The sequence below is a fragment of the Camelina sativa genome, chromosome 19 (assembly GCF_030686135.1).
Source record: "Camelina sativa cultivar CO46 ecotype springtype chromosome 19, ASM3068613v1".
Classification (NCBI taxonomy): domain Eukaryota; kingdom Viridiplantae; phylum Streptophyta; class Magnoliopsida; order Brassicales; family Brassicaceae; genus Camelina; species Camelina sativa.
The window spans coordinates 25159324-25174378 of record NC_141898.1 but is presented as its reverse complement, the minus strand read 5'-3'; the positions used below and the strand labels follow the sequence as shown (position 1 = coordinate 25174378).

At 42.2% G+C, this 15055-nt stretch overlaps 1 protein-coding gene across 1 annotated transcript; it reads left to right on the top strand.

Annotated features, from left to right (window-relative positions):
• Nucleotides 1–11006: 11006 nt before the first annotated feature.
• On the top strand, nucleotides 11007–11951 carry LOC147920998 (uncharacterized). Its single transcript, XM_087501332.1, has 4 exons — nucleotides 11007–11077; nucleotides 11208–11474; nucleotides 11538–11829; nucleotides 11916–11951. The coding sequence occupies exons 1-4, from the start codon at nucleotides 11007–11009 to the stop codon at nucleotides 11949–11951; spliced, it is 666 nt and encodes a 221-aa protein (XP_087357458.1).
• The last annotated feature ends 3104 nt before the right edge of the window (nucleotides 11952–15055 follow it).

Here is a 15055-nt window from a genome sequence, read left to right as displayed (position 1 = left end):
ATAAAGTGTCGAATTGCCCCAAGAATGAATGAATGAAAGTACAAAAACTTGAATAAAAATAGCGAAGTTTCTTAACTGAAATTGGGATATCAGCTATAGTTTTTCAGGTAAAATATTCCAAAAATAAACATGTGATCATGTGGTTTCGATATTCAATATTCAGTCATAAGGATATCTTTAGGGTGATAAAAATAAGCTAAGAACCTAACATGCCATTTTAATGTATATGTAGCATGATGTATTATGTGATTGTATGTCCATACATCCATCAAGGAAGTAGACACACATCGTCAGTTATTAAATTACAGATTGGCACCACTATATAGACCTAATTTTATTCTTGTTATATATATTCTTCTTTGTATATAAGTAATCCAATTGTGGTATGATGCATGTGTATTCTTCTTGAATGTATTAGGTGTGGCCACTGGCCATGCTTGTGTGCATCTGTTTATGTCCCACCACTTTCTCGCATCTCATTATAATCAAAATATAATTTGCCCTTGTTTAAACTTTTCTAGATTCTAATTATCTGTCGAAGTCAATTAAAAATATACATACAAAAGAGTAGAAGCTATCTTATGGTAGATTATGTGACTATGTGAGCCCAAGATTGATGTGTTTCAGAATGTTGTGCTCATTTCAAGGTCACTAGATCTTCTCAATCGAATCACATATAATAGTTATAAGCTCGTTAATTGATATAGAGTGTTGGAAATTGAAATTCTCAAGGATGCATGATACTATTCTTTTCGATTACTTAGTCATTAATTAAATCTTTGATAAAAACAAAAAAAAGTCATTAATTAAATCTCTGATAAAATATATGCAGACCTCTATTTACGTCCCACGTTCATCATGTAAAATACTCTGCTTCAAACATATATATGTGTAAGATAATAGGGTAATCTCCGTGAGGAGTTTTATCACATATATGACCACTATATATATTGTGTACAACTAGGGTTATGTATCGATAATATTATATATAATGCAATATATCTATTCTATCACTTCCTCACAGTTGGAGCGTTCGGAGCATTGGGTGGACGAATGCTCAGACTGAATCGGAAGTCAAGAAATAAGGGAGAACGAAGACCCTTAGTAAAAATATCGGCATACTGATATGCAGAAAGAACATGAAGAACGCAGACTTGACCAAGAGCAACCTTTTCCCGGACAAAGTGAATGTCAATCTCTATATGCTTAGTGCGTTGATGTTTAATGGGATTAGAGGAGAGATACACAACGCTGATATTATCACAGTAGACCACAATAGCTCGGTTTAACAGAACACAAAGCTCAAGAAACAGATTTCGAAGCCAAGTAGCTTCGGAGACCGCATTAGCCACGCCTTTGTACTCTGCTTCAGCACTTGAACGAGACACAGTGGGTTGCCGTCAAGAAATAAGATTATCCCCAAGAAATATACAAAACCCCAATGTAGAACGTCGTGTAGATGGGCAACCCGCCCAGTCGGCGTCGGAATAGGTGGTGAGTGAGTCGTCGGAGTTCGGTGAAACATAAGCAGCATTAGAATAAGCAGTGAGTGTAATCGGAGAATTATTGTAGAAATGAAGCCCATGATCGAGAGTGCCCTGAAGATACCGAAGAATGCGTTTCAACGCATTGAAATGCGACTCCCGGGGATCATGCATGAAGAGACATACTTGTTGAACGGCAAATGAGATATCCGGTCTTGTGAAAGTCAAGTACTGCAATGCGCCAGCAAGGCTACGGTATAATATCGGATCAGCAACGGGAGGCCCATCGTCTTCAGCTAACTTACCGAGCGTATCGACTGGAGTAAGACATGATTTGCAATTGCTCATGCCGGCGCGAGCAATGATATCGGTGGAATAGTTGAGTTGATGAAGAAAGAGGCCAGTGCTACTACGGGTGAAGGTAATGCCGAGAAAGTGATGTAGTTGGCCAAGGTCCATCATTTCGACCTCCTTGCTTAGAGATTGAATGATCATATCAAGGAGAGACGGGGATGACACGGTGAGAGCAATGTCATCCACGTACAAGAGTAGATAAGCGAGATCAGCCCCATGGTCGTTGATAAACAAAGAAGCGTCGGAGAGACTCTTTTTGGAGCCAATGCTCTTTGCATAGTTGGCAAACCTGGTGTTCCAAGCTCTGGGCGCCTGCTTGAGACCGTATAGGGACCTGAACAATAAACAAACATGATCGGGTTTCTCGGGGTCCACATAGCCGGCCGATTGATGCATGTAGACGACCTCGTCAAGGTCGCCATTGAGAAATGCGTTCTTAACGTCGAGTTGGCGAAGCGACCAATCTCTAGTGACAGCGAGATGTAGAACGGATCGAATAGTGGCATGCTTCACAATCGGGCTAAAAGTTTCATCATAGTCGACGCCAAGCTCTTGAGATTTGCCATTAGCCACAAGTCGAGCTTTATAACGTGCTAAGCTCCCATCTACATGATACTTATGTTTGAACAACCATAAAGAACGGATCACATTAACGTTAGGAGGGCGCGGAACAAGGTTCCAAGTGCCACTCTTAATTTGAGCATTGTATTCCTCATCCATAGCATTATTCCAAAATGGATCTTTTGCGGCCTGAACATGAGACAAGGGAATGGGAGAAACAACATTAGCAGTAAGACAAAGCCGAGTTTGAGGCTTATATATGCCATTTTTGCTGCGAGTGGTCATGGGATGAGTAGCTTGCGAAGGAGGCAAGACATGAAGAACAGGCGAAGGATCAAGAGTTTTGTTTGAAGAAATATGAGGAATAGGCAGTATGATGGGAGATAGATGAGACGGAACTGTGTTTGTGGGAGGAGTTGGAATGTTTGGCTGTATGGAAAACGGGAAGATCGTTTCATAAAAAACAACATGGCGAGATAATATGATCTTATATGTAGAGAGATCAAGACACCTGTAGCCATGATGATTAGAGGGAAAGCCAAGAAATATGCAAACTGTGGACCTAGGAGCAAGTTTGTGAGGAGAAGTGGGTAAAAGATTAGGATAACATAAATAACCAAAGACTCTAAGATGAGAATAAGATACTGGTTTTTGAAACAGTTTAGTGTAGGGAATCTCATGACCAATAGTGGAGGATGGAGCGATGTTCAGCAGATACACCGCCGTGTGAAGAGCCTCGACCCAATAGGAGTAGGGTAAGCTTGCGTGACTTAAGAGTGTGCGAACAGTGTTGTTGATGGTCCGTAGCATCCGTTCTGCTTTGCCGTTTTGTTGAGATGTATGGGGACAGGAGAACCGGATCGTTGTACCCTCCGAAGCCAAGTGATTAAGGAGCATATTGTTGTTGAATTCTCCCCCATTGTCATATTGAAGAGACTTGATGTTGCATCGAAATTGGGTCTTCACATAATTTGAAAAATAAAGATATCTGCTGAACGTATCGCTCTTGTGTTTGATTGGATAAATCCAGACAAACTGAGAAAAATGGTCAAGAAACAAGAGATAATATTTGATTCCACTTAAACTGAGAATAGGAGAGGTCCAAATATCTGAATGAACAATATCAAATGGTTGCGAGAAAATTGTTTGAGAAGGCATAAAAGGAAGTCTTGTGTGTTTGCCAAGTTGACATGCATGACACACATTATTTTGCTGATTAAATAAAATAGAAGAAGAAGAAGAAGCTAAAAGACGATGGTTCGCGCTACTGAGGTGACCAAGACGTTGATGCCACACATCACTAGTCGGTGCATACACCGTGAGAGCATGTGGGGAAGCAAGCGACTGGGGAAGAGACACCGAGTAGAGCGGACCTGGGCTGTTACATCGGAGAAGCTTGGTCCGAGTTTGAAGGTCCTTAATAGAAAAACCAAAAGGATCAAATTCAAGAGAGCAATTGTTGTCAATAGCAAAGCGACGAACATAGATCAAATTTTTAACCATGGAAGAACAAACAAGAATATTTTTGAGCTGAAAAGGATGAGAGGAAGAAATGAGAGTACCATGACCAACATTAGTTACAGACGCAAGTGATCCATTACCGACTGTAATCATTGGAAGTGTGCTCAAATTATGAGTAGAACTTAGATTACCTTGATTGTTGGTGACATGAGTGGTCGCACCGGTGTCCATGACCTAGCCGCCAATGTTGGGGTCCTGCAACGTCATAGTGTTGAAAGCATGTGCAAGGGCAGACGGCACATATGCAGATTGATCAGTAACTTGAGCTGGTGGGGCTTGGACAAGATGAGCAGCAGCTTGGGGAGGTTGAGGATGTGAACCAAGAATGCCCGATGCAGCGTGTGAGGGATGTGCCGGGAAGTGTTGTGGAGGCCGAACAGAGTGCTGGAAAAGATTAGCGACATAGTACAGAGGTGGTGTCGGCCCGTAAGAATAAGGATATGGAGCTTGAGGAGCGCCATAATTCCAATTGTTCGAGGATGGAGGCCAATAAGTGTTGTGAGAACGACCACGGCCACCACGGTTGTTGCGTCCCCCACGACCGCGGCCACGACCACCACCCCTATAGAGAGATCCCGATTGTTGTTGATGACGAAGATGATGGTCCGATGACGTGAAGAGCACGTCAGGTGAGGATGGATGATGAGACGTGGTAGGGGTGACACGGGTATGCTTGGAGAGACGTTCCTCTTCCATGATGAGCATCGAACGAGCAACCGAGAATGTTGGAAAAGGCTCACGATGTTTGATCACATTGATGATGCTGTCGAACTTATCCGTCAAGCCGTTGAGAAGATGGAGCACAAGTCCACAATCTGTCACCGGGGAGTCGATATTCGCAAGAAGATCAGAGAGGTTCTTCAATTTCTTGCAATATTCATGAACACTCCAGTCTCCAATCGTGATTGTGCCCAGCTTGTTTTCCAACTGGAGAGCTCGAGCTTCTTTGTTGTCACGAAAGAGAGCCTCGATGGTAAGCCACAAGTCACGAGCAGAGCACTTAGCTTTGAGAACCGTGTCAAGAATCGATTCCGAGATGGTACCGTAGATCCACATCTTCACCAGCCCATCACGTTCTTTCCATGTAGTGTCGGTGGTAGACGACGGACGAGAGGAACCGTCGAGATGGCCGAGGACACCGTAACACAGGCAGTGAGTCTCGAAGAGCTCACACCACTTGTCATAATTCAGTTTCTCCATGTCAAGCACAATAGGGACGTATGCCCAGATTTGAGAGATGCCAAAAGGCTTATCATTAGAAGAAACAGCTGGAGCAGTCATGGAGAAAGGACAAAAACAGAACAAGAAACGAAGAGGAAGAAGAAAAAGAAAAAAATAAAGAAAAAAGTGAAATTTGATCAGTTGTGCGGCTAGGATTTAAGATGAATCTAATGCTCTGATACCATATAAGATAATAGGATAATCTCTGTGAGGATTCTCATCACATATATGACCACTATATATATTGTGTACAACTAGAGTTATGTATCGAAAATATTTTATACAATGCAATATTAAGAATGTTGCCATATATCTATTCTATCAATATGTATATCCATCCTTTTTATTTGTCAACAAAGTTTAATTAATCAAAACAGTTTGCATTTGTACAACACCTATATATGTAACATCGTATGGAAGAAATCGATCTTACAGCAGCATTCAAATATACACTTAGATAAGTAAATCTGCTTTGTAAGAATTTTTTTTGTGTAAAGACAAAAAAGAATTAGGTTTTTTTTTTCCTAACATCATTTGGACTATATACGTACTGAATTCGAAAGATATTTTTTTAAGCATCTTCAACATGATCCTTGCTCCATATCTAACCTTTTAACTGATCTGATTTTAGTTGCATATGAATAAGTTTCTTAGGTATTTCTCTACAAATTGTGACAAAGATCAAACTGTCGGAAAGTTTTCACCGAAATCGATATTGCAAATCATGTGGATAGGTGAGTGGTTTTGTTAACATACTAAATTGAGTAGAATAAAAATAGTTAAAAATAAAAATGGAAATATCAAGATTTAAAAATTATTGTATGATAATCCATTACCCACACTGGCAAGGCTATTTTAAAAATTCGAAATTATATCCAACGTATCTATATGATATATATATAAAAAAATTCCACCTGCTGAATAGAAATGTTCAGTCCCAAAAAAATACTCAGATGCTATACGGAACATGAATAAAAAAATGGATCCAATTTTAAAGATTACGAAAATGACAATGATATCAACTCTTTAGACGTGTCGCTTTGGCACATTAAAAAGTGTTATATTTTCTTTTTAGGCTTTGCTGAGTAATGAAACGGTTGTTGCCAACCTTATGTCTTTAGGTGAGATTCTAGGTCGCTATATATAAAAGACTTATTCCATTTTTATTTTTTAATATTTATCTAAATTAATTTCTTTGAAATCTTCATTTTCCCGATTTGCTTATTTTTAGCATATTGCTATCTGGCTAATGTGAGTTTTGCTAATTATTTTATTCTAAAAGTTTATTCATTACAATCCTAATGAATCAGTCAGGGAGGCATTGTCTATGCTCCAGTTTTAAAAAAGTTTTAACACGAAACCTAAATAATCATTTGTTTTTTTTCCACATGTTAGGATGTCTAACGACCACATACACCAGCTTTTTCCACAGGAAAACTGATATTAATTTCTTGGGAAAGAGATTATCATAATCAAGTAACATTGATGCAATTGAAACAAAATTTGGAGATTGGAATAGATTGAAGTGACTCGGCTAAAAAAGTTTATTACTACTATAGACCTTAGCCTCATTGTATGTTAGAGCTTGAAAGAAAATTGTGTCAATGGACCCAAAAGGAGAAAAAGATTATTGTAAGCAAAAAGCAAATGGAATATATTATGTTTATTTTTTTATCTTATAAGAAATTATTGGTTCTTAAAAAAAAGGAGGTTATATGCTATATGGAGCATCTTGAGAACTTTGATTTTATGTTGGATTCTTTGATTGTAACCAAAGATGGGCACTTTTGTGCCCACTTCTCACTTTCGAAACTTTTGTTGAATTATTGGTGAGTTATTTTTATTATTATTATTATTATTATTATTATCTTATACATAAGAATTTAATTGTTTTCTATTATTTTCTATTTTTTAAAAAAATTTAATTATTTTCTATTATTTCTTTTGATCAATGATGAAAGTTCTCTCCCAAATCGCATATATTCTTCAAAGGTTTATGTGAGAGGAATAATCATAACATTCTCTTGTCCATTTCCTCCAACTTTCAATGGACTAGCTTTCTTCTTGTCCTTTATTTTCTTCACTTCAGTTTCCTTTTTCTCCCATCCCATGATTTGAAATTATTAGTAAAAAGTAAAAACTTCAATCGTTTATTAACCATTCATGGTACAAATAGTTTGAATCAAAAATCTTTTTTGCTTGCTATGTCGAATTGTTGATACAGTTAAGTTTGGCACCTTCATTATTATGCAATTGCACGAAGTTAGTTCAACTAGGTGATTTTTTTTTTAATTAGCGATTTTCTCATACTCAAATTTAAAGGAAAAAAAAACTACGTTTAAAATTTAGTTAGTTCAACAAACCATATAACACGGCGATATAAAAGATAAACATGTGGTAAGTATTTAGATGGTTTCTTTATAAATAAATTAGAATATTAAAAATTTAATAACGTCTATTATATAAAAGTTCCTTATAAATATAATTGCTCATTTTATTTAATATATCTTTAAAAAGATTAGTAATTTAAAATGACTATAAAAGCCATGGCTAGGTCTCGACTAGAGTCACTCCAACCACGGGACAAACGAAGCGGCTAAAACATAATACTAGCTAACTAAACCATTGCATGCTAATTGTTTCGGTTTTTTTTTTTTGTGCAAATGCTAATTGTTACGTACAATACAACCTCTATAAATTAATACTCGGTAAATTAATAATATCTATAAATTAATAAAATTAGTCGGTTTCAAATTGGGACTAGTGTAATTTTAGACATAATTTGATAATATGTTTTTTGAAAATCCTTTGTAAATATATAGTCCCATCAATAATATAAACTAATAATTATATAAAATTATCTAAATATATGTATATATATATATACACATTAATCTTTATTAGAGTTCATTTTTAATATGTTTACAGTATAAAAATCTTTGAGTACTATCTTCAAAACATGATAATTGTTATTATCATTTTAATTGATTTTATAAAAATATTAATTATAACGATTAAATCTTATTTTTAAATTTTTTTACCAAATTAGAAAAGTCTCTTTATAAATTAATAATTATTAATTTATCGAAAAATTAAAATCTCTGTAAATTAATAAAATTTTATGGTCCCGACATTATTAATTTATAGAAGTTTTACTGTGTAACATCCACGAACCGAAATTCCGGTTTAGGAGATTGCATCGGTCGATGCAGGTTCAGTTTTCTGCGGACGAGTTAAGTTAAACGCTGCATTTTGGGTTAGGGAAAACCTTTAAGTCGTGTTTTGTCTCATTCGACGAGTTCAGCCATTTTGGGAGAAAAACCAGAGAGGAAAGAGGTCTTATCAGTTCTTAAGCGTTTTTGGGAGATTCTTGGAAGTTTGTGGCGTTTTCCTGTGAGATCTGAGGCTTAGATCATGGTAGGAACTTCCTAGGAGCGTTTTCTTCCTGTGTTTGGGTCGGATTTCTTCTGTGGCAAAGGTAAGTGCATGACCATGACTTATCTAAGCTGGAGATATCTCTGATTTGCTTGTTATGTGTGGTTAGGCTTGTTAGTTTGTTATTTGGGACGTTGGGAAGCTTTCTTGTGGCTTGGGATCGAGTTTTGTGGTTGTAGGAACGAAGATCGGGCGAGAAGCTTGGGGAAAAACGATGTTCGACATTGCATCGGTCGATGCACTTTGTGCGTCGGTCGATGCAAATGCGAGGACGGCGCGTAAAATCTAGGGTTTTCGTGCTATGTCGAGCATGCGTCGGTCGATGCAATGGGAGCATCGGTCGATGCAAGTTAGTCTTGCATCGGTCGATGCAGATCTTGCGTCGGTCGACGCAACCTCCAACTGGTGTCGGTCGATGCTGAGTCCTGGTTTGTTATTGTTGATTGTTGATTGTTTATTGATGGTTAGAGATGTCTATATTGCTTGTGTGTATAGCCCAGTAGATGGGATGATTGCTTTACTGAGTGTTTATAAAATACTCATGCATTGCAATTTGTGTTTGTGGTGCAGGTAAAGGCAAAGTGTGATCGTGGAATCAGGGCGATGAGGAGGAGGATGTTCTAGAGACTTGATTGATTGTGGTCTAGCTATTGTTAGGTTGCTAGTGTTGAGTTGATAGAACATTGTAGGATGTTGGAACTTGGTTATTGCATTGTTGGTTATTGGATTGTTATTGTTGGAATTCTTATTGGTTTAATGGAATTGTTTTTGTTATCCGTTGTTGTTGATTGTTGCTAGGTTGTTAGTGGGTATGGGACCACTAGTGAATTAATACTATATAAAAAAAAAAAAGAATCGGGAAGGGTTGTTTCATTTTGGTATCAGAGCCCTTACGGTTCTAGGTCTAGGGTTCACTGTGTTTTTGCTGTTGATGTTTGGGATTTCATGCTAGGGTTGATTAATTGATTTAGTCAATTGTGTGTGGCATGGGGTCCTAGAACATCCTCTTCGAGCCTACTTTGTGATTCCACGGTGAGTTGTGTTCTTGTGTTATTAGAATTATTTGTTGCTTAGCCTTCTGTTCTTGGTGATACAGATGGTTAGAGGAGGGGGTGCTGTTGGTCGTGGTCATGGACGTGGTCGTGGTCATGGTCAGGGACGGGGTTAGGTTCCCGAGGCCAGTGAGAGTGTGACCCAGAGCATGGCCAGTGAGGATGTAACGGAGTCACAAGTTCATCCTAGTGTGTCTGGAGACCAGGCTGGTTTGGGTGATGGCAGGGCGGATGGGCCCGGTGTCGGTCACGGTGTTGCCCCAGGTGTGAGGGTTGCAGCGGAGGGTGCTCCAGGCAGGGAGGATGTCTTGATGGGCTTGCTAGCTCAGGTTTTGGCGCGGCTTCCATCAGCAGTGCCGCCAGGGATTGGTGGGCAGGTTCCTGTAGTGCCGCCAGTGGTTGGATGGCAGGACCCATTAGTGCCGCCAGTGGTTGGTGGGCAGGACCCAGTGGTGCCGCTAATGGTTGGTGGGCAGGTTCCAGCAGTGCAGCCTGTGGCGGGTTTGTAGGCAAGTGTGCAGCCGGGGGTTGAGGTAGTGGATGCTCAGTATGTGCAGATGATGGTGCAGCTGCAGCGAGTGGGAGCAGGGTCTTTCTCGGGAGGTATGGATCCGAGTGTAGCGGATGAGTGGAGAGAGTGGATGGAGGATATTTTCCGATCGCTTCGGTGTCCCGACCAGTTTAGAGTGGATTTGGCAGTGTACTACTTGTCAGGTGATGCACGTGTGTGGTGGAGGTCGGTGACAACACGGAGGGTACAACGGGATATGACTTGGGTGGATTTTGTGAGGGAGTTTAACTCCAAGTATTTTCCACAGGAGGCTCTTGATCGTATGGAGGCACGGTTCTTCGGGTTGACTCAGGGGGACCGTACAGTGCATGAGCTAGATGCAGAGTTCAGTTGGCTTGTGGGGTATGCAGGCCGGGCTTTGGAGCCAGAGTCGGCTCAAGTGCGGAGGTTCTTGTTGGCTCTGCGGGATGATCTGAGGACTCGGTGCAGAGTGAGGAGCTATGCTACGAGAGCGGAGCTGGTTGAGGTTGCAGCTGGGATAGAGGACGACTTGAGGTCACATGTGGTTGTGGTTAGTCCTTCGGTGCAGCCACAACGGTCCCAGCTGCATTCTGTTCCTAGCAAGGACGGCAAGCCTGCGCAGGGGCAGAAGCGGAAGTTTGATGATATGCAGAGATCGAGGTACGGGGATGCGAGATGCTTTGGGTGTGGTAGCAGGGACCACAAGGTGACCAACTGTCCGTAGAGAGGTGAGCAGCGGGCAGTGACGGAGCAGCGGGCGGTGATGGAACCGCGGACAGATACCCGAGTGTGTTACTACTGCAGGGAGACGGGCATATCAAGCCTCGTTTTCCCAAGTTGCAGCAGATGGCAGTAGCAGCGGTGCAGGCTGGAGGTCAGCCAGGAGTGCAGCAGGTGGGTTGGATCGAGCCGACGTCGTGAGTGTACTCGACTGTGGAGACCGGTGGCGCCAGTGCATGAGCAATCACAGGTATAAGTTCTAAGATTCGAATTTGGTCAATTGAATAGTTCAAATTATGTCCGTTTTTGCTTGTGATTGAATGTTAGGTTCTCAACACATGAGGTTTGTGTAGGGACCTTGTCGGTGGGCGGGTTTATGTCTCACGTCTTGTTTGACTCTGGAGCAACTCATTGCTTCATTACTCTGGAGTGCGTGGAGAGTGCTAGTATCAGCGGAGATCCCGGTGAGAGCACGAGTGTTGTCAGGGTTGCAGGAGGGAAGTTCCTGAGAGTCTATGGTTGGGTGAGAGATGTGGAGATTCAGATTGCGGGGGAATCGAGGCCGACAGATTTGATTATCAGTCTAGTGGAGTTGTATGATGTGATTTTGGGTATGGATTGGTTGCATCATCATAGGGTGCATTTGGACTGTTACAGGGGCAGAGTGGTCTTTGAGCGTCCAGAATGGAAGTTGGTTTTTGAGGGAGTAAGACCAACTTCGGGGAGTCTCGTGATCCCGGCTGTGCAGGCTGGAAAGATGATCGAGAAGGGGCGTGAGGCTAATTTGGTTACAATTTCGATGCCGGAGTCAGTGGGGCAGTCTTCTGTTGGAGGTATTCGGGTTGTGGAGGAGTTTGAGGATGTGTTCCAGTCGTTGCAAGGGTTACTACCATCTCGGTCTGATCCCTTCACGATAGATTTGGAACCGGGGACAACGCCGTTGTCTAAGGCACCCTGCAGGATGGCTCTAGCAGAGATGGCAGAGCTGAAGAAGCAGCTGGAGGATTTGTTGAGTAAGGGTTTTATCCGTCCTAGTTGTTCACCGTGGAGAGCACCGATGCTGTTTGTTAAGAAGAAGGACGGGAATTTCTGGCTGTGTATTGACTACCGGGGTTTGAACCGGATCACTTTGAAGAACAAGTACCCTCTCCCGAGAATTGATGAGTTGTTGGATCAGTTGAGGGGTGCTACTTGGTTCTCCAAGATTGACTTAGCATCGGGTTATCATCAGATTCCAATACATGAGGCAGATGTGAGGAAGACAGCCTTCAGGACGAGATACGGGTATTTTGAGTTTGTGGTGATGCCGTTCGGTTTAAAAAACGTGCCAGCTGCGTTTATGAGATTGATGATTAGCGTGTTCCAGGAGTTTCTAGACGTGTCAGTCATCATTTTCATCGACGACATCCTGGTATTTTCCAAGAGTCCTGAGGAGCATGCAATACATCTGAGAGCAGTTCTGGAGGAGCTGCGGGAGCAGAAGTTGTTTGCCAAACTGAGTAAGTGCAGTTTCTGGTAGTGTGAGATGGGATTCTTAGTCCACATTGTTTTTGCAGAGGGAGTTTCAATGGATCCCGAGAAGATTCAGGCCATCAAGGAGTGGCCGAGGCCGCAGAGTGCCACTGAGATCCGAAGTTTTATGGGGTTAGCGGGTTACTACAGGAGGTTTATTCCGGGTTTTGTGAGTATGGCACATCCGATGACTAAGCTTACAGGGAAAGAGGTTCCATTTGTGTGGTCACCAGAGTGTGAGGCGAGTTTTGCAAGTCTCAAGCAGATGTTGACTACCACACCAGTGTTAGCACTGCCTGAGCAGAACGAACCCTATGTTGTGTATACAAATGCTTCTGGAGTGGGGTTGGGTTGTGTGCTTATGCAGTAGGGGAAGGTTATAGCCTACGCTTCGAATCAGTTGGAAGCACGAGGGTAATTATGCTACTCATGATTTGGAGATGGCAGCAGTAGTATTTGCTCTGAAGATTTGGAGGTCTTATCTGTATGGCGGAAAGGTACATGTATACACAGATCACAAGTGTTTGAAGTACATTTTTACTCAGCCTGAGCTGGATTTGAGGCAGAGGCGTTGGATGAAGTTAGTAACAGATTATGATCTGGATATAACTTACCATCCTGGTAAAGCTAATCTGGTTGCAGATGCCTTGAGTCGGAAGCGGGCGGCTTCGGCTCAGGAGCAAGATATGGAGGCGTTGGTAGGTGAGATTAGTGCATTGAGATTGTGTGCTATCTCACAGGAACCTTTGGGTTTGGAGGCAGCTGATCGAGCGGATTTGTTGAGCAGAGTACGGTTGGTTCAGGAGAGTGATGGGGGGCTGGTGAATGCCTCTAAGGCTGCGGGTTCAGAGTATCAGGTCTCTGCTAATGAGACTATCCTTGTGCATGGTCGGGTCTGTGTGCCCAAGAGTGAGGATTTAAGGCAGGAGATACTGAGAGAGGCTCATTCGAACAAGTTATCTATTCATCCAAGAGCGACCAAGATGTACCGTGACCTCAAGCGGTATTATCACTAGGTCGGGATGAAGAAGGACGTAGCCGACTGGGTTGCGAAGTGTGATACTTGCCAGCTAGTGAAGGCTGAGCATCAGGTTCCTGGTGGATTATTGCAGAGTTTGCCCATTCCAGAGTGGAAGTGGGATATGATCACAATGGACTTCATGGTGGGATTGCGTGTGTCGAGGACGTTTGATGCGATTTGGGTCATTGTGGACCGTTTGACTAAGTCTGCACACTTTCTGGACATCAAGAAAACTGATAGAGCAGTGGTTTTGGCCAAGAAGTACGTGAGAGAGATATTCAGATTGCATGGTGTGCCTGCTTGTATTGGGTTCTGAGTCTGAATATGAAGGAGGCTCAAGATCGGCAGAAGAGCTATGCCGATAAGAGAAGGAAGGATCTTGAGTTTCAGATTGGTGATAGAGTGTACCTCAAGATGGCCATGTTGCAGGGTCCAAACAGGTCATTGGCAGAGACTAAGCTGAGTCCGAGGTACATGGGTCCGTTCAGAGTAGTTGAGCGGGTGGGACCAGTGGCATATCGTCTGGAGTTGCCTGAGGTTATGCGTGCATTCTACAAGGTATTTCATGTGTCGATGCTGAGGAAGTGTCTTCACGAGGGTGATCAGTTGTTGGCTAAGATTCCTGAGGATCTTCAGCCCAACATGACCTTGGAGGCGAGACCGTTGAGGGTGCTCGAGAGGAGAGTCAAGGAACTTCGGAAGAAGAAGATTTCTTTGATGAGAGTCCTGTGGGACTGTGATGGAGTAGAGGAGCATACTTGGGTGCCAGAGGCGAGGTTGAAGGCAAGGTTTAAGAAGTGGTTCGAGAAGCAGACCGCGACTTGAGCTTGTCTAGACGGGTCCAAGTTGTAGTTCGTGGCTGGAGCGGGTACGGAGTATTCCAGCCCATCTCTCTTGATACTTGGTCGCTTAGGGGTGGTTGGTTGTGCGACTAAGTACCAAGATGAGGTGGTACTCGGGATGCAAGTTGATGGCTTGGATTGTGTATCTTATTTTTCTTATGTATTTTCGTTGAGGTTGTAACGATTATGACATTTTTTTAGATTAATAAGATAAGTATTTTTCTTTATGTTTAATTGTTGTTGTCATGGGAAAAAGAGAAATAGCTCGGGTTTCTATTTTGGAAAGTTTCCCTAAATAGAAAGTTTCCACAAAAAGGAAGTTTTCAGAGTTAGAAAGTTTCTAAAAAGGAAATTTTTGTGGGAAGTGATGAGGTAGATCTAGTCGGGAGATACTCGATGACATCAGATTTGTTGCTCAAGGTCGTGGGGGACCAACTCATGTGATACTGATAGCTCGATGGACTTTGTGGCCAGAGAGTGGGAGTGGTATGTTGCTTCGGATGACGATCCGAGAGCACGCTTTAGGGTGACGACCCAAGAGCGGGATATTTGAGACTCCCTGGATACTGTAGCTGTGAGCCGAGGCTCGGCAGTGAGCCGGTATGTCTCGAGGATTGCGACCCGAGAGCAGGGGGAGTGTGCGTGAGTGACTTCCTGGATATCGTAGCTTAAGGCGATTGGTCTGATAGCGAGCCGACATGATTCGTTGGTTGCGACCACGGACGGGGGAAGCACGGAGTTGTGAGCAAATAGTGTTTTTGATGTGAGTATATTGACTAGGGGAGACCTCGGGGTTCAGT

What these genes read in the sequence shown, in the direction of transcription:
- LOC147920998 (XM_087501332.1), top strand. Translation starts at nt 11,007, where the DNA reads ATGGCAGTAGCAGCGGTGCAGGCTGGAGGTCAGCCAGGAGTGCAGCAG. An exon ending in GGTTGGATCGAGCCGACGTC is followed by an intron (nt 11,078 to 11,207) that starts GTGAGTGTACTC and finishes ATTGAATGTTAG; the next exon opens with GTTCTCAACACATGAGGTTT. An exon ending in ATTATCAGTCTAGTGGAGTT is followed by an intron (nt 11,475 to 11,537) that starts GTATGATGTGAT and finishes GGACTGTTACAG; the next exon opens with GGGCAGAGTGGTCTTTGAGC.